The sequence below is a fragment of the Corvus brachyrhynchos genome, unplaced genomic scaffold (genome assembly GCF_000691975.1).
Source record: "Corvus brachyrhynchos isolate BGI_N302 unplaced genomic scaffold, ASM69197v1 scaffold32, whole genome shotgun sequence".
NCBI lineage: Eukaryota > Metazoa > Chordata > Aves > Passeriformes > Corvidae > Corvus > Corvus brachyrhynchos.
This window is the reverse complement of record NW_008237919.1, coordinates 5,775,654-5,795,213: the sequence shown is the minus strand read 5'-3', so window position 1 is coordinate 5,795,213 and position 19,560 is coordinate 5,775,654. Positions and strand designations below refer to the sequence as shown.

The window sequence follows — 19,560 nt, the reverse complement described above, 5'->3', positions numbered from 1 at the left end:
TGGGTGCCCCCGCGATGCCGCCCCCGGGCCCCCGGGGCGCAGCCCAAGCCGGGCGGGAGGCGGCTGTGCTGCATCCCCTGGCGAAACTGAGCGTGAGGGAGACCCCGAGCTGCAGTCCGGCCTCGGGGAAGCCCCTGTGTTGGAGTCCTTACTCGACAAGCCCGTGAGCGAGCTGCTCAACAAATTTGCCTGTGATCTGAAGGATGCGTGGGGCTTGGAAAACAGTGCGGACGCTGGTACTAGGGAATTCTCGCTAGGACGTAGGCTGGACAAGAAAATTCGAGCTGATTTACACAGTGCCGTTAGGCAGAAATTCCCCTTTCTAGTCACTGTTACAAAAGACAATGAAATGATTGTAAAAGGAAATCCTGATTACAGAGAACTTTGTCAATTAGTGACTGAAAAGGAAGCAAGTGATTTCTTTAAATTTTTAGATGCAAAGATAGAAAATTCTACATTTTCCTTTGAGCCTGATGGAAACAAAGAGCACAGAAAAATAGTTCATCACTTTATTAATAGAAAATTTGGAAAGCTTTTAGAAACAAAATCTTTTACTGTGACAAATGTCAATGATCAGCCAAATATGTCAATAATGGTACGTTTTCGAGAAAAAAAATGGTCCAGAAAAAGGTCTGCTGGTGGTTTTCAGGAGAAGCAAGATGTTTATACAGGTAAATACTACATTTTTAGTGAAGATGGCAGGCATTATGCTGTTCTGTAGAAAGACTGAAACTCAGGATCATTTTTGTATGACACATAGGCCTGGTCAACCCATTGTTTATGTTGAATGCATCATTATCAATGCAGTGGTGTTACATCCCTGGAGAATTAAATGCATGAATCAAGTTACTGTAGCGATTTGACATAAACTGCTTGGTGATAATGGTTACAATTCTTTTGATTGTAGCCACTAACTAACTAGGTGGCGTTCCCACTGTGATAGCTTTCCCTTGAAAGTAATTGTGGGATTTTAGGAGGTGCATCTAGATACTGAACAAGTTAGTAAGGTCAAATTTGACTTGTGATCTCATTCTTTAAAGCAGTTTCTGGTACAGAGAATGTTTCCTGCAATACACTAATGCATGTTTGTTGAATTGTGTTGCATTTTATGAGGTACTATTTTTAAAGGTATCAGGGGTTTTTGGTTGGTCTGAGTTTTGTGTACAGCGTTGTTTTTTTTTTTTGTCCTGCTGTGCTGTAAAAGTCCCATTTACTTTAGTTTTGTGGGGTAGGAGGACAGTTTCTTTGCAGTTTCCATGCTGTTACAGTTTGAGGGGAAGAACCTGCCCGTCTGTCATGGCAGAACGCTGAAACATAAAGGCAAGTTCCTAATAATTCTGAGATGATTTTTTCAGCTTTCACCCTTCAGAAAGAAAATCTAGAAACGCTAGAAGCAATCGGCTTGTTGGCAGCTGAACTTGATGTGCTTCCTTCAGACTTCAGTTACACTGGCATCAAAGATAAGAAGGCTATCACTTTGCAACCGATGGTTGTGAAGAAGGTGACTCCTGAGAGGTACTTAGAATCTGGGTACAATCAGTTTAGCACATAGTTTTTTGTGTTAATAAGTATCAACATGGTATGGTCTCTTGGAATGTTCTTACTGATTTGTCTTCCCTTTGCCTGTATAGAGCACAGTGGATCTTTTGTGGCTTTAGGGAATTGCAGCTTAGCACTGAAGTCAATGGTAAAATTCCACTGCAAACGGGACTGTAAGGCTAGTTGTCCAAGAGATAATTAGCAAAACATTGCATTAGTGTTTAAATGATGAAGAAGAATAGGTAAATGCATCCACACAGCAGGAGAATAAATAATTTTTATAAATAAGCAGTTATAAAGTTATTGAAATATTGCTTAGAATTTAAGCTCTTATGCTGAAAGTTTCCTTTGATTCGAATGACTTATTTACACATAAGAACAAAGAGGTTGAGTGGATATTTTAAAGGGCAAGTATTTGAACTGTCAGCTATGTTTCCAATTACAAGCATATGTGAGCACACCCAGAGAATCAGTACACTGAGTTTGTTTTTGTTAAGGCTGACTGAGAAAGAGCAATTGTGTTTTGGAGTCTGCTAGAGCACATTACCTTTTCTTTTCCTTTTCCTTTGTCTTTAATGAAAAACAGGTTTTGAAGAATGAAGAGTAAAAAAAATGACTAGTTTTTCAATTTAAAAAATCAAAAATTCAGTGCAGTTTCTTTGAGAAAGTTTGATGAATTGCTTCATTCCAGCATCTGTCAATATCATTTCAGTGCCAATGATGCAAACATTTAAAAAGCATTTCTGGTTTATAACTAAATTTTAAGATTTCTATCTCTGCATTTGATTTGGTTTTCTTATAATAATTGTTTGACATCTCATTTTAATTTAAGTGTTTTTGATATCAGTGCAAAGGTGAATAAGACATTCCTTGGAAGCTGTATAGCTTTAGTAGAGGATGGTTCATAATTTCTCCCAATTATTTATTCAGGTTGAAAGAAATTGGAAACAAAATGGAAAAAAAGGGCATGAGAATATACAACATCCGTTCAGCATACCAGCACCTCAGACTTGGTCAGCTGAAGGGCAATCACTTTGACATAGTTGTGAGAGATCTCCAAAACCACAGTCATGACTCTTCTGCAGATTTGAAGGACAGAATATCTGAAGCAATGGAAAATGTTGAGGTAAGAAAGACATATGGTTGCTGATAATGAACAGAGTTTTAATTCTTTGCTGTTATAAAAAGTACTTTTGAGGAAAATGTTTGTAATAGCACAATAATGGCAGTATTTCCCAAGTTTGGTGCTTTTTGCAGTTTTATGTCTTTCCTGCATTGCTTAAGGGATCAGGAGTAAAAGTGCCTTCCAAGGAGGGACCACAAGTGAATTGATTCTGTGTTACAGACCAGAGACCCCAGAGTGGTGCAGCAAAAGGCAAGAGGAATTCAGTAACAAATGAGCATGGATGTAAGAGCCATTGGTGCACAGACCTGAGGCCAACCAAAGTGATGGGTCTCACTGTGGCAGATGAAGGGGGAAAATGTACTTACACATCTATATAATGTGTATGTAATACGTGTATATGCATGCATATGCTCAGTGCACATGACAGCTGGTTGCCTTTTTTGGTCATGTGAGGAACATGCTTGGTTGGCTTGGGTGAAAAACATTATTGGTGTGAATATATGTAGAAAGTCCATTTCTGAGAAAGAAGATTCCCCTGAAATGCAGTGGATTTTGATTCTGTTTTCCTTAGTCCCTGAAGAAAACGCCTATCATCAGACATTCTTAAACTACTAACAAAAATAAAAGCAAATAATGGAAGGGAAAACCTGTAGATGTTTTTTACAGTATTGATTTTCCTGCTCAATCTTTCTAAGTAATAACTATAATATAAACTGCTTTAAGAAGATTAATCCAGGAATAAAGTCTTGAATAAAAACTACCCAGTGTGCAAAAGCAAAATACATTACATGTATTTTAGAAATTAATTTTATTATTGAGAAAAGCATTCAGCTGGTACTCTAATGCTTTCTTCTCTCTGCTCCATCTGACTTGTTTTGTTTTGCTATTTGGAAAATGAACACAAATTCCTATGATTGTGTGCCTTGCTTTATTACATTTACCTTACTGGTCAGATGATGTGTGACAAAACAGGATATGTATTAATCCAAAAGATGAATTTTTCATCTTCTGTAAAAGCAGAATTGTGTATGGGACCTACAGATGCCCAAAGATTATAAAATTTTAACTGAATAACCATTTGAAAAACAAATATCATATGTTTTTGTTTGTCTACTCTATGTATACTTACTATTTTCTAGAAAAAGGTGTGCTCCTTGGGTCACATGACTGTGATTTTACTTCTCACATGTGACCTAGAACTCATCAGGAGATTTAAAATCCCAGTTAGCAGAAGTGCTCATTCTTGACCTTTATATTGCAATAATAATAGAAATTATCTCATGTGAAAAAGATTAGTGTTTTTAAGAAAAAATATCCAACAGTGGTTACTGTTCATTACCTGTGCTGCATTTGCTTGAGTAGAGATTTCATGATCTGACATATTTAAAAAGCTTAATTACTTTGACTTGACCTGTAGTAGTATTTATAATAATTAACTATATAGAAATAATTTTATTTCATTTACTTGTGACCTTTTTAATGATGTGAAGACAATGGTAGAACTTGATAATCTTTTTAGATGTTTCTAACTTAAGTGCCAAAATATGGTAATGAATTATGAGTTATGCTTTTGTTCCATGTTACTTCTGATTTAAAAGTCCTGGTTTTATGCATTTTGAATGTAAATATAGATGTATGTGTGTTGTATGCCTGGTCTTATTAATCATATTGTACTTTCATGCATGTAGCATATTTATTTATTCTTTCTCATTATAGACAAAAGGTTTTGTAAATTACTACGGACCTCAGCGGTTTGGACAAGGACAAATTGTTCAGACAGATCAAATAGGATTGGCTTTACTGAATGAAAATATGGTATTTCCATTTTGTAATTTGGGTACTTACTGTCAAGAGAATTTCATATTACTGTTGCAATATCTAGCACTGGAGTTGACCTCAGTGAACAATTTCATTTGTGAGATAAACGCATCTGTGTGCTGGAAGCAATTGCTAGATCACAACATAAGCACGAAGATATTCCTACTGAAAATAAAAACCTTTTTTAAACAGCAAGTGAAGTTTTAAATAGTTCTGGGGTGATAGTTCTGTCTGTGATTGGAATGTGATTTGGATTGTCATCATGCCACTTGGCAGGAAAGTGGTTGCATTCCATAAAGGGTTTAAACACTGAAAAGAATCAGTCTTCATACAGTGTTTATTCATGATCCTGATCGCCTCCAAACTGTAGCTTCTTTATCGTGCTGGGGGTCTGTTTACTTCTTAAAAACACACATAAGTTCATAAGAAAGGATTTGCTTTTTCAATACTGCAGTAATTTATTTTCTATATGAAAGAGATTGCTGCTTTCCATTATTCCTAGACTATTTTCCCTAACTCTCAGTTCTGAGCTTATTAAGTAATAATTCATAGGATAAGAGTAATGTACTTTTAAATGTATGTGGTATAGTATTTGTCACAGGTGAAAAGACTAATCAGGCACTACAAAGTCAAAAGGATACTTGAGTATCCTTTTCTTCTAATCTTGTTTTGATTCTGAGAAAAGTCAGGAAAACTTATCTTTCAAATAGAAGAGTCAAAATTTGAGGGCAGCCCATAAAAGTTACTATTGATGTATCTGACATCAGATAGCAGTTGAACCAGGTGCCAGTCCCTGAGGAGTAATGATTTAAATCTTTAGTTTTAATGTAGTTACTTTAATTTAAAATAGGTAGGAACTTTTTTTTTTTTTAATATTAAAAATGTGCCAGTATGTGCTTGCACAGTCCAGTACAGAGGAGGACAAGAGCCATGTGTCGCAGGTTGGTAGAAGTACTAGCAAATTGAGCAGCTCCTCTGATGTTGCAAGCAGCAGAGATTCCTGTAGTTGTCCTTGTCACAGTGTCATCTGACCTAATACAGATTTAAAATCTGTAAATACAGTATTGAAAAAAAAAAAAAAGGTTGCCCCTCTGTATGAGACTGTGGAAAGTGTTCAGTCTAAATTTTGCAGGAAGCATGCAGGATGGAAGGAAGGAGCCTTCCTGTTCAGGATAAAATGATGACAATTTCAAGTGGAGAAGTTTGAACTGGATGACCAAGAAAGTGACTGGTTTCTCACAGATCTTTGAAAACTGTCTTATGTTTTCTGGGTGACTAAAACCTGTTTTTAATGTGAGAAGGGACACAACACATTGTTCTGTGGTTCATGGGATCTTCTGTGAAAGGGAGAATTTGACTTTGACACTAAAGAACTGATTTAATTTTGAGAGCTTGCAGAATATGTTAAGACAGAATTGGATGCATGATTATCTCTTTAGCTGACAAATAGTTATATTTAACTGAAAAAAAAAATTATTCTTTTAAGGTGAAAGCTGTGAAATTATTTTTCACACCCGAAGATACTGATGATCCTGTAAACAATGCAAAAAGATACTTTCTTCAAACTGGTATGTCCACTTAAATTGTCCATATATTTATGCAGAGTTGATATTGTGAGGTAGTAAGGTGTTGCTGCACAGGGAGATACTTTTTTTTCCTACTCTTTATGCCACTTACACTTCATTCTGTGAAACTCAACAGAGTTGCAAATGCTGTATATCATAATGCTGGAAAAGACTTAAGATTTATCAGAGGAGTTTTGGCCTCCTTCCATCTGTCTGCTTTTGGATAGTGAACTTCTTCTCCCTAGTGAGGGAAGTATACGGGAATGTGGCACCCAACTCATACTCAGCACTTAACACATCTACTTTCTTTCTTTCTTGAACTAAAATCAACGAAGTATGTCAAAGGCAGGAGTGTGCTAAGTAAAGTGCTCTGTTTGCCATATTTATTGCTTTTATCATTTATCTGAACTTTCTCTCCAATTTGAAGTTGCTCTCAACTGCAAATATATTTTTCTTTTAAAATATTCCACACCTATTAGCCTGCTTATCACTGTAGATTGACAAAACAACTATGATATATAGCTTCAAAAGACAAAGATATGTTTGGTTTCACAAAAAAAATGTAAGATGAATGATTCTGTTCTGTACATGGCTGTATGATGCATGGAAAAACATTGACATGGACCCTGAAAGCAGCTGCTTGCCTTTTCCTGAAAGCAAATGTAGAAGTCAGTGCAAAAGGCTTTGTTAGGTAATCACTTGTAACATGAAAAAACCCCCATAAAATTTTAAATATATTTATACAATGTAGCACAAATCCAATTAAATGTATTTTCATTTTGGTTAAGGATCAGACTTCCCTGAGGCTAATGTAATTTTTACCTTTAAAATAAAGACATGTTTTTTACCTGCTGTGAAATACATATTTCCAAATGACCAGAAGTAGAGATTTTAATGTTCTTTTACAGCTTGGTTTTTACTTTCAGTTACCTGGTTCAAAAAAAGCCCTTGGAGTGATAAAGTAAGTTTCTAAAAAAAAATTTTTTTCAAACTAGGCCAAATAACTGAATGACAGGTAATTTAATTTATACTGCATGAAACAGAATAAAATTCATGGTTCTGTGCTGGTAGGCATATGAGATGAAATTTGTCTAATATGACACATTGAAGGAAAGGAAATAATCAAAGCATTGAGATAGTAGACTGACACCTTTTTTCCATATTTGATTATTTCATCTTCTTAAGTGTCAGGTAATATTTGAATAATCAGGGATAACTGACATGGTTATTTTTGTTTATATCAGAAGATGCAAAGGGCACACTTGTGATGCTGCCAGAATTTAAAGTAAGAGAGAAGATGCTGCTACGAGCTTTAAATCGCTATGGTGTAAATCATGAAGGTTGTACCAAAGGATGGCTCAACATTCCTCATTCCTTGCGCATATTCTATGTCCATGCTTATTGCAGTAAAATTTGGAATGAAGCAGCATCATATAGGCTGAAGACTTATGGCTCAAAAGTGGTTGAGGGTGATCTTGTTTTCATGGAAGAAAATGATGAAAGCATTTCCCTAAATGACAAGGTGAGTCTTCCCAAAGTAGTTCTTGTAAAAAGAAAACAACAACAACAAAAAACCCCAAACAACTTAATGCACTTGAATACATAAGCAGACATACTCTAATGCCTTTATTTTGGTTCATTCATTGAAATATTTAATATTTGTGACAAAGTTGGAAAACATGATGTAGGATTTTTTTTGTTTCACCATAAATAGACTTACGAGCTAGACAAATGATTAGCAGCTTTTATCTGTTTTGGCTGTTCATTTTATTCAAGTGAGAGGAAGGAACAGAATGTCAGAAATGATACACATAAGATTTACTCTCTATGGTATATAATGCTCTTCTTAGGATCTGACTGGGGAAAACCCTCAGAGTGGGCTCTGGGTGTGCCCATATTACCAGTCAGTGCAGATCTGAGTCTTGCTCTCCACATCAGGCCTTTCCTATGCACATTGCTGAGTGTAAGTCCAGGGTGAAAGGTGGCCTCAGACTGAACTGATAATCTTGTTGCAGCTACAGAGGCAAAGCATTGTTTAGCACAATTTCACTGATGCTGGGTCTAAACTGGTAACAGTTGTTCAAAAAATGCAGCAGTCTTCTTGGTAAAGTAGTAAAGGGCAAGGTACTTTATATTAAGCATATCTTAAGATTTTTTCATATCTGAGTTTATTTCCCTTGCAGTAGTTAAATAACCTTAGTATTCTTTGCAAGTTTGTGAGTACAGTGCGTAATTCCTAAAATACAGCATATGTTTTTACTTTTTAAAAGGTTGGTGTTTTTTTCTTCTTAAATTTCTTGTCAGGTCCATGTAGTCACTGCTTCAGAAGAATCAGCTAACAAATATTCTATATACCAAGTAAGTCTGTATGAAAAATTCTGAGTTGTTGATCTCTTTATTTGATTAAAATGCTTTGTTTTAAATAATGTGACTAATTTATCTGGTGCAATCTTCTTCCCTGCCAGAATGCTCATTGAAGAAAACACATGTGAACTAATCTTCACTCTCATAACAAATTTACTTGGTAGTGGAAATAAATACAGTGTCATTTGCAGCATGGCAATATTTATCCTGAAACTGAATACTTTGGAAAAGATTTCAGTCTTCTGGGAAAAACTTTCAGAAGCAGTTGACGTTCTAATTTTTGAAAGTTTCAGAGTGTAGTTGTGAAGTCTTGCATGGCAACTGAATATATGGCAACCGAATCTCTTTACTGCTGTATTTTTCCCAGCAAGCAAGAAAATTCATATTTATATATTTCTAGTTTGTTTTAGGAATCCTAATACATTGATTATTTTTTCTGCTTTAATTACATTCAATATACCTGCCATGCACAGCTTCATTTCACAAGAGAAACTGCTGGTTTACTATTTCAGGCCCCAAAACACAAGGCTTGAACACATTTAAAATGATCACATTTATTTAAAGGGGAATGGGTGAGCGTTACCTCAAATACATTTGTTTTGTTTTTTCCTTTGAAGGTGGTTCTTCCAATGGTGGGACATAGTATCAAGTATCCGAGTAATAAAGTTGGACAATGGTACCATGAAAGACTTTCTAAGGATGAGCTGGAGTTGTGCAAATTCAGAGTTTCTCCATTACAGCTGAATATACCTGGATGCTACAGACTCATTTTGAAAAATGTTCAGAATCTCTCATATTTTTTGGAAGGTAGTGAAAAAGAGAGCAAAATTGAGGACAACCATCTGAATGATTTGAAAGTCTCTCTTCATATATCATTTGACCTTGATCCTTCATGTTATGCAACAGTCTGTCTGAGAGAAATAATGAAATGTGACTTTTAAGATTCCACTTAATGAAAGATTGCAGGAATATTGTACACTGTTGATATTTTACATGTAATGCCAAGAACATAAGGGTGAATAACAGGTTCATGAACAGGAAAAATCTGTAGATTGAGATTCATACAGATTAGGAAAAAAAACTTTACCGAAATCCTTTGGAATGTTTCAAAAACACTCCAAACTCCATTGAAGTAAAACTCTGTTACACCAGGCAGGTCTAACAGAACGTAAAGAAACTGTGGGCAGCCAGCATGAATTTCCTATTTGCATAGATATCTGGCTTGCAAAGTTAAGTCCTGGAAAAGCATTTGCAGGAAACAAATGTATCTTGTAATTTATAGTATTTTTAAAAAATGTTTTATACTAAATGCTATTTGAGCAATAATGTTACAAGTTTACAGCCTAAAGGTTTCTAACTGAAAAGTTGTTGTACCAAGGTTTGCTAAATATATTGTGTTTTCATTGTGTTCAGGTACTTAGTGTTAAAAGATAAAAGTCCTGAATCAACAGTGACAAGTTGTCTGTTGCTTTATCAGAAATTCGATGAATGCCCCAAATTAAGTTAATGCTGACAATTCCAGGATTCAGTAGTGCATAACTGGTAGTGCCTATTTCAATAAGCTCTGCGAGATCAGGCGAGTACTTGACATCACTGAAAAAACATTTATAATAAAACCAAAACCATGTAACATTGTTTACAGGATGCAGACCCTGTTCCTGTTACTGTGAAGCCTTATGGTAGCACAAAAAAATATTAACCAACTTTGGAAAAAAAAACTTGTCTATTTTCTTCTTGATTAAGAAAATAAAAGGCAGTTAACTGTGATAAAATGAGTGGATTTGTGAAAAAGGGGAGAACAAAAAACCATCATTTACCTTGTCTGTTTGCCACAGTACCACAATATTTGTGAAACCAAGTTAGGACAATGGGGTTTGGATGGGTGGACAACCAGATGAATGAAAATGTGATTGGATGATGAGGCTCAGAGAGGAGTGGTTAATGGGTCACACCTTCCCAGGAGTAAGTGTCACTGGGGTGTCTTCTGGGCCCCATCCTGCTTCATGTCTTTATCAGTAGTCTGGAGGAGTGGATGGAATTCGCCTTCATTGAATCTGCAGATTACACTAAATAAAGGGAACAAATGGATGATATTCTAGAAGGTCAGGCTGCTGTTCAGGGCAGCCTAGACATGCTGAAGGAAGAGGCCAACAGGAACTGTATGACACTCAACAAGGACAAGTGCAAAGGGCTGCCTGTGGGAAGGAAGTGCCAAGGCAGCAGCCCAGCCTGCAGAGCAGCTCTGCAGGAGTGGCCCCAGGGACCTGGTGGGCAGCTGAACATGGGCCCTGTTCAGCTCTGTTCCTTGGCAGCAAGAATGGCCAACAGCCTCCTGAAACAGGTTAGTAGGGACACAACCAATAGATCACGGGAAGGTATTACATCCAAATTTTCAGCACTTGTTCAACCACATTTAACTTTTACAATCAGTTTTGGTCCCCAGCACAAGAAAAACATACAAGAACTGGACCAAGTTCAGCAAAGGGCCCCTGAGCTCTTAGTGCACTGAAGCCCTTGTCATTTAAGGAGATGCTGAAGGACCTGGGCTTCATCAACTTGGAGAAGACATAGTTTGGGGGTGAATCAACAGCATTTCACCAGTACCTATGAGGAGGTTAGCAAGAAGGCAGAGCCAGGATCTTCATAGTGTGTGGGGCAGGAGAACGAGAGACAACGAGCCTAATTGAAATGAGATATAGAATGGTTGAAAGGAAGAACTTTTTACCTGTGATGACAGTCAGGCAGTGGAACAGGTTGCCCAGAGGCAGTGCAGCCTCCATCTGAGGAGGTTTGTAAGAACAAATGGGATAAAACTCTTAGCAACTCTCCTGGTTTCAGCTAGGGTAAAGTTAATTTCTTCTCAGTAGCTGTTACAGTGCTGTATTTTGGATTCAGAATGAGAATGGTATTGATAACACACTGACGATTTGGTTTTTTGCTAAGTTGTGTTTATCCTGAGTCAAGGGCTTTTTTCTTGTCTCATGCTCTGCCAGTGAGGAGGTACACAAAGGAAACTGGGAGAGAGCATAGCTGGGGCAGGTGAGCCCAAATGACCAAAGGGATATTCCACACCACAGAACATCATGCCCAGTATATAAACTGAGGGGAGCCGATCTGTGTTCGGAAGGGGAGGTCTGGCATCAAACAGAGGGTGGTGAGCAATTGCATGGAGCATCACATTATTTTTCCTTTTTTATTATTGTTATTATTATCATTGTTTTGTGTTGAACTAGGGGCCTGAAACCTCTTCCAACCTGGATTGCCTGTATTTTAAGCAGAGTATTGCAAGTGCTTATTCAATCTGTAGATGGCAGCATAACTTAAAGCTACAGTGGGGAAGTCTACTCTTACTGAGCAAGAATTAATAATATTAATTGGTTTCTGTTTGTGGCATCAGTTTTTCAGATGATGCTAACAGCTAACTAGGATAAATTTCCCAAGCTTGAGAATTATAGGAATAGGAAAAATATAAATAAAGCTCACTTAATTTCAATGTTTGTATAAAACTGTTTAGCAATGAAGGATCCAGATAATTCTATACCTTAAAAAAGATGATTAGTCTGTAAGTCTGTATCAGTAACCCAGTATTCAATCCTTAGCTTTTATATGAGGAAATAGACTGTCATGCAAACAATAGCCACAGAGCCACTGCAGGTGTCTTACAATGCTTACTCTATTACAGTGCTTACTCCACACCTCAAGTTTATGGTACACAGGGAAAATGATGGAAAAATCCATTTCCCAGCTATGACCCAACTGAGACATTTTTCTTCCATCTTTCCTTTTTAGTATCACCTCTTCTGTCTTACACCTGCCCTTAAAATTCCCCCCTTCTGGAAAATTATTTTTAACTCAAGTGATTTTGGTACAGCACAGTTCAAAAAGAGTTGTCCTGTCAGCACAGGCATGGTGAAGTACTGCAGTGCAGACAGGAAGCTGCATGCAGTTACAATGAGCAGAAGAAATAAAGTAGCACTAAAGTTCTATATAAGGAGACTATTGTGGTCATCGTCCATGTGGATGAAAAGAGCCTTGAAAACCATCTCATCACATACACGATTTGTATACAGAAGGTATTAAAAGTTGAGCATTGATTTGGAAAAATACAGAAGGTCAGACTAAAAGGTTTTTGACTGAAAGGCTATTTCAAAATAAAAGATCAGAAGATGGTGTTAAAAGAGCCCCCTTATAATCATTTTAGGCTCATTTGTCAGTACATCTATTGAACACCAAAAAACCCTAATCTTCTTAAGCAAATCATTCTTTCAGCAACTTTAAGGTGAAAGAGCTAATTATGTGTGTCTATAGGTTAAATTCCTAGAGTACAAATGTTCTACCAGGGAAAAGTCAGGTTAGCTGTTAGATTGTTTATGTGATAAACATCCTTCTTACTTTATTTTATTTATTTGTAATTCATTCTCTTAATCCTAGCAGCTATTTTGCAGGGTTGTGTACATCAACAGCTGAATTCAGAGAGTTTTGTATGAGTGCAATACTCAGCCTCCTAAGTATAATCTTTATAAGCAAAACATCTGCACCCCTGCATTTAGAAAAGAAGATTATCATTATGCACTGATCTGAATTTAAGGAAAAGATTCATGTGTTAGTCATCTCTCATTTTACTAAGCACTTCTGTTGCTACCATCCTTTTCTGATAATCCTTAAAGCAATTTGCTAGTACTAATGAAGAGGGGTTCCTGATTCTGTTCCTAACAAAAGGGGTTTTAAGTTCAGTGACCAGTTGATTTTTTTCAGCACATATGATAGATAATTGGGCATTTGAATGGGAGAAATGCAAATGTTCTTAATCTGTGAAATCCTGTTACTTTTCATTCCCTACAGATTTGACAACTAGTATGAACCTCAATAAGAATGTACAAATTTTCAGATCTTTCAGAAGGAGATGGCTCAAAATTACATTCCTATCATGAAGGCAGTTAGGAAGCCAGGTAGATGTGTGATTATTGGCCCAGCTCACTCATTAAAACTCCATTAACACCTCTCCTAGTACCAGTTCCTGTCAGCTGGGGATTTGACCTCCCACACCCTGCTGATGAGCACAAACCTCCTTTCTCTTGCAGAACTTCTGCCCATAGTAGGTACTCAAGGAAACAAGCTGAGAAACTATTAACACTTTCCTTTCTTTCAGTCTAAGGCCATGCCTTGCAGTGCATTGGTTCAGATCTAGATTTTTTCTGGAAGAAATAAAACCAGAAGGTGAGTTCCAGCTGCAGGCCAAGCATATTCATGTCCAGATGGAGAAACAGGGATCCAAATGAGAGCTTGGTCATTTGGAGAGTCTCAAATGCTACACATGTGTATGTTCTGTTGAGGACCCTGGACAACATTTAGTCCAGAGTAAAACCACTGAACCAAATGTTGTGTAGGTCCAGGGATTTCAATGCTCCAGTATGTTCATCTGTTTCTGTCACACCAAAAAGCTTTCTCATGCAGACATTGTCTGGGAATGTTGTGTTGGCAAGGAAGGCAGAATCAATGAAGTCAGATGTTCAGTAGCTTCATCTGAAGCTACTTTATTCTGCTTAGCAGAAGTCAATCTTTTATATTACAGCAGTTTAAATGTATTTTCAGCTTATCTAAAAGTGCTTCTCCCTGCTCAGAACAGTAAGGTTTTTAATTAGCTTTAGAAATAACTGATTTAAAAAAATTGGTTCTGTCTTCCAGAATGTTCCTGCACTAAAAAACCCTCTCCCACACCCAGCAAAAGGCACTTGTCTTTTTACCTTCACATCTCTACTGAATTTCATAAGATGTGTTGAGCTCATAAGCAAAGTTTCAGAACTCTGCATACAGAGAACTCCAACAATATGTGTCCAAACCATTCACTATTGAAAGTACAACAAGAATCATTTCGTGATTTTGTGTTGATGTTATTTAGAAACAAACACACAGAATTAAACTAAATTTGGATTTAGTGCTCTACAACACCAGTGTTTTGGGTCAAAGCTCAGTCTTGTACCTTAGCCTGTCTCCAGTGATTCCTTTAAGTGGACATGTAGGAAAGGTCAAAGCTATGCATGATATTTATCCTCTAACTATTTTAAGTTCACGTGATTTCCTGATCCTGAGTGGTGTTATTTAATAACTCTTAATGCATTTATTTCCCAAGTATTTCTTATCTTCCCTTGACTATGTTCAACCTCTTCCCGGGGTTACATGTTTGTTACCTATTGTATTAAGTTCTACTTTTTTGTTTTTAAAACTTGTTCCTTCTGACTTCATTTGATCATCCTTGGCTCCTACATTTCAGTTCAAGGGACAGTAAGGAGCTCATCCCTATCCACCCCCTTGGTATCCAGCCATATGTATATGGATACATATTTGTATGCTTCCCAAGTGTATCTCCTAAATGAGGTGCTTAGCACAACTGTGCAGCTGTGCAGTCTCTGCTCCTGTGGAAGCTATTCCACACTTACAATGTTTGTTGTCCTTCTGTTAGCTTTTACGGGTTTTTAATATACCCTTTTGGAGATGAGTGTTCTAGAACTGGATATAGTTAAGAATGTATTTTATTTAATCCTTACTTTGCTCCTAAAGGTCTGATAAAACTTGCCAAAACACATGAAGTTGTGTGGTGGCCGATTGGCCTGACAGAAAGAGGTCTTGGTAAGACAATCTCTGGTGCCAGAGACTTAGTGGTCATGGTGAGAGAAAGAGGCTTCCCCCAGGCTGCCATGTTCTGTTTTGTTAATCTATCCCAGTTTGGATTCCCTGGTTGGCTGTTGGCCTCTACCCCTCGTCACTCCCCCAGAGCTTCCCCATTGGTCCCCGTTCCCTGGTCCTGCCTTTTCCCCACCCCCAGATAAAACTCTGAGTTTCGGGCTCCTGTTCGTATTTGCCTGTGGACCCTTTGACAGTGTAGCAGCGATAAATGCTTCTGCCAGAATGCACACAAATGCCCTTCTCGACTCTTTGCTACCGACTGTAACACTGAACCCACCCGTGCGTCTGTGGGGGCGCGTGGTGCCCCACGGAGCCAAGCAGGGACAATATTAAAGTTGCTCCTTGGAGCGATGTGCACACCTTCCATCCACCCCCAGGTTAAAATGATTGGGGAATGCAATACCTACCTTCACCCTAACCTGCTAGTGGATACATCAGATGCTGCATTAAGGCAGGCACTTTTGGTCTTCGGTTTTTATCCCACTTCCCTGGGATACATAGCTCAGATGACAGCTATCCCACAAAGGCGGCTTAAAAAGCATGGGTTTTTTCCTGCAGGAAAGGAATTTCAGGAAGGAGACATGGAGTCTTTCTTCTAGGAGTCGGAATGTGCTTCAGATTCTGCACTGAATTTCTCTGGGTCCTGAAGACACCTGCGACCCCGATTAGTCCTGATGCTCCTTGTGCCAGATTCCCCCTCTCCTGCCCGTGGTGTTCTGCCTGCTGCCTGGGGCTGGGCCTGGCCCAGTGCCCCCTGGCCACCCTGTACGTGTCTGGGGCGGTGGAACAAGCTCTGGCCATGGCATGGCTGCCTGACAGACAAGAGAGTTGCTCCTTCAAACTCAAGTTTTAACATGCATCGATTATGATACACACTGCAACCAGACCATATAATTAATCCCAACACTTCCTTTGTAAGCCACCTTCTTTTACACCTTGCAAATAATGCTTTTTAGCTAAATGGTTGACACGTCATTAAACTGTGTTACTTTAAAAAAATCCTGAAAAGCTACATGGCAGAGTTCACCATCTCACACTGTCCACAAGCCTGAAATCTTGGCTAGACACCTGATATAGATAGTACTTATCTCCTACCAGAATGTCCAAGGCAGAAAGTAGTTTTCTGTTTCACAACATTTTCACATAAACACACACTCAGACATTTTAGTAATGCCTTAAGCAGCCCATCATTTGCATATTGTCCCAGAATTGCGTATGATACAATGTTACTGTGAAAGAACTCTTGTCTATTTGGTTTTCTGAAGAGAAAAAAACAATATGCTCCATCAAATTATAAAGCTCTCTTAAAGATCAAGAGTCCTCTACCTCTCCTTTACTCAGAGAGCTTCTCACTGCAAAGCTAGGGAAGTACATCTTGGGATGTGTAGAGCAAGGAAAATTTTCTGGCTAAAAAGAAACCTTTGGGCTGGATGCTTTCAACGACTGTTTTAAGAGAAGTGTGAAAGAGAGATGATTTTGGAGGATGGGATGACTGCTATATGAGAAGAGATTATTGGTAAGATTGATACTCTGTGGAGAGGTGTTGGGAAAGGCAGGAATGGAGAGAGAGAGATGATCTGAGAAGGAAACAGTGTTTGTTAAAAGAATGATACTGGGAAATGAATAATACAGGAGGAGAAAGTCAGTAAGAGATAAGAAACTGTATCTGTGTAAATTGTCATCACCCCATTTCACTCAATATTTCTCAGCATATTTTCAGTGTATCCGTTCAGAGTGTGACTTGTACTCACCTATTGCATCTGCTTGAAAGAAGGAAACCAGTCGGTTTCTGAAATAGCAGTTCTCTTAAAAGCTGGGTGGAGATCCTCATCAGCTTGACTGGCAGGAGCCAGCTGAGATACTTTAGGGAATATATAGTACAGTTGGGTGTGGGCTGTCAAAGAACATGCTGATTAAAGGGCAGTTTAAAATAAAAGACAGTCTAATGGAGAAAGAGCTTGATTTGGGTCCCTCTCACAGCAGACTCAGTGTGATTATAGTATTCAAACATTTTATTTTATGCTCCTTGTTTCCAAAAGAAGCCAAAGATTGTGTTCTGCTATTAATTTATAGCTGGTTTTTTAGTATTTTTTAATCAGTAAATAGGAGAAAAGCATTATATATCAACCTTTCCCCTTCTCTCCACGTCATGCATTTTAATGTTATTTTACTCTTTTATTTTACCCTGAGTTCTTAATTTCACCTTTTATTTGAAGCCATTCCTCTCTCTGATGCTGAGAACCATCCTATGCAGCAAATAACTTGTGCCCCACTAAGCCAGAACTGTGACCTTTTAATGTTAATCATTCCAGTCAGAGGACCTGTCATGGTCCTTCAGTGCCCATCCCTGCCTTGGGGACTGGCCATTCAGCTTTGCATAGCTGTGCTGGCATTTCTTTCCCATCTTGCTGGTACAGAAAGAGCTGTGTGAAGTAAAACTGCAGGGCAGAGGTTCCGTTTCACTGTAGGGACATAGGTTCAGAAAGCCACTGCCTCATTTTTTGATTGAGCTCAGCCCTTCAACTCTTGAGAGCTCTCCAATACGGGCTCAAGAGTGTCAGACAGCAAAAAGAGACCCAGTCGCACCCAGAGCTTGTCCTACTTGAATTTACCCAACAAAGACCTTAGCAAACAGAAGAAAAATAGGCTTGCAGAAGGCTGGTATATTGTCTTTGGCAAAGCAGCTGGCCTACAGCTGATACTTTTTCCCTGAGGACCTTTTTGATGCTGAAGCTGTTCAGGAACTGTGAAGTGATTTGTTATCTTCAAAGGACAGGTTCATCTTTAGTGCTTTTAAGGCTTAGTTGAGCAAACAGATGAAGTGCTATTCCTAAAATGCAGTAAAATGTGGTGCTCTGTTCAGAATTTAAAAAGTCCTAATGAACTGAAAAATGAGAATCAGGTGAATGTGAAAACTTTTCATCCTTGAAAACTTCTCCCTCCTGCCCCATGTATTAAAGCAATGCAGATGTAGAAGGTAAATCCCTTACTGTGTGGTACAACTATGTTTTGTGCTGTGGTCTCTTAAGTTAACATCAGGAAATAATTATAAAAATACTATATCAAAGGTCTTTGCTTCATCACATACAGTGTTTGCTTTTTAACATCATTTTCTTCCAATTTTATAATGTTGCGAAACGATATGTGAAAAGAAGCAATTAGCATTTCAACTGTCAGAACTTCAGCTGTCACTGGTATTTACTAGCCTCTTTTATGTTCTTCACTGTAATATATGAACAATTTTCTGTGCTTTATAACACTCCTGTTTTCAGACAGAAATTTGTGCAGGTAGAACAGAAAAGAATACTTCAGTTTATTATCAGCATAATTGTCCATCCAAGGTAAGACTATCACAAGAAATTTGATTCCAGGATTTAGATTGCTTTTAGGCGTTAGGAGATTTCCAGCCTGTCATATTTTTAACAATTGAGTAAAGCATAAAATAGCATATTGTGCTGAAGTTCTTGTTGGAAGGCCATCATGTGGCTGTGAAGGAATATTGAGGTAAAATCAGAGCCAGACAGACAAATTCTCATAAAGTATGTGTGTGGGAAGGGCATTTGATTTTATATGCCACAGAGTCTAACCACAGAGATTATCAGAGAGACCCATGTAGGCACAAAGTGCCCTGGAACAAGGTGTTGAGTCAAAAGAATTGCTGCTTTCCATCAATATACATACGGAGGAGAAACTGAAGATTGTGTCACATTCCTGATGTTCTGTTTTATAAAGCACATTGGTACATCCTTGCTATAAAATAATTTGATATGCATTCCTTATTCCTAGAACATCAGACTGATACAGTTCATAGAAATCAGATTCCAGTAGAGGCTGCACATACAGGCACACACGTGCATGCACACTTCCATGGATCTCTCTGACCTATCTCTGGTTACCCAGAGCGTCTGAGGCAGAAGGACTTTTCCAGGGCTCTTTGTTAGCTCTTCGTGGTAAGATCTCTGCATTGGATCCCTACATTCATGTGGAGCTGCTTATCTCGGCTACAGACAGATCATTCTACTGGAGTGTAACAATTTGCATGACAGTACTAATAGGGATCAGAATGTGGGCATAATTTACTGCTGTTTTTTTTTCCTTTTAGTGGCTTAATTTTTCTGTTTAGAAACAGTCATACAGAGTGGAAATAAAAACAAATCTCTATTAATAGACTCTTTAAAATGAATATGCTTTTTTTCAGGGTTCACAATTAGTACATGATACAACTTTATTCCATAGAACATTTCTTTTGTATATCTTAGTAAGCACAATAGACTAAACAGAATTTACCAGATTTACTTGATTATTCTGGTACATTTTAGTGGAAAATGTGCAAAAGGCTATCTTAAGGGGTTTTAGATATGATATAATTTAATGGATAAAAGGTGAGTTTCCAGGGCAAAAACTTAGTAGGAATAGCAATAGACAAAATAGTGAATCCTTCCCTTTAAAAGCTGAGGCATTCCT

General features: G+C 37.9%; 1 protein-coding gene across 1 annotated transcript; it reads left to right on the top strand.

Moving 5' to 3' along the window:
- The first annotated feature begins 682 nt into the window (after positions 1-682).
- PUS7L (pseudouridylate synthase 7 like) lies at positions 683-10,179 on the top strand. The gene is made up of 7 exons (XM_017733146.1): positions 683-1,515; positions 2,470-2,665; positions 4,382-4,480; positions 5,970-6,051; positions 7,293-7,570; positions 8,353-8,406; positions 9,030-10,179. The coding sequence occupies exons 1-7, from the start codon at positions 1,343-1,345 to the stop codon at positions 9,351-9,353; spliced, it is 1,206 nt and encodes a 401-aa protein (XP_017588635.1). The 5' UTR covers positions 683-1,342; the 3' UTR covers positions 9,354-10,179.
- Positions 10,180-19,560: the final 9,381 nt, after the last annotated feature.

Coding starts and splice junctions, on each gene's coding strand:
- PUS7L (XM_017733146.1), top strand. CDS start 1,343: ATGATTTTTTCAGCTTTCACCCTTCAGAAAGAAAATCTAGAAACGCTA. Junction 1,516..2,469: donor AAGAAGGTGACTCCTGAGAG/GTACTTAGAATC, acceptor TTATTTATTCAG/GTTGAAAGAAATTGGAAACA. Junction 2,666..4,381: donor AAGCAATGGAAAATGTTGAG/GTAAGAAAGACA, acceptor TTCTCATTATAG/ACAAAAGGTTTTGTAAATTA.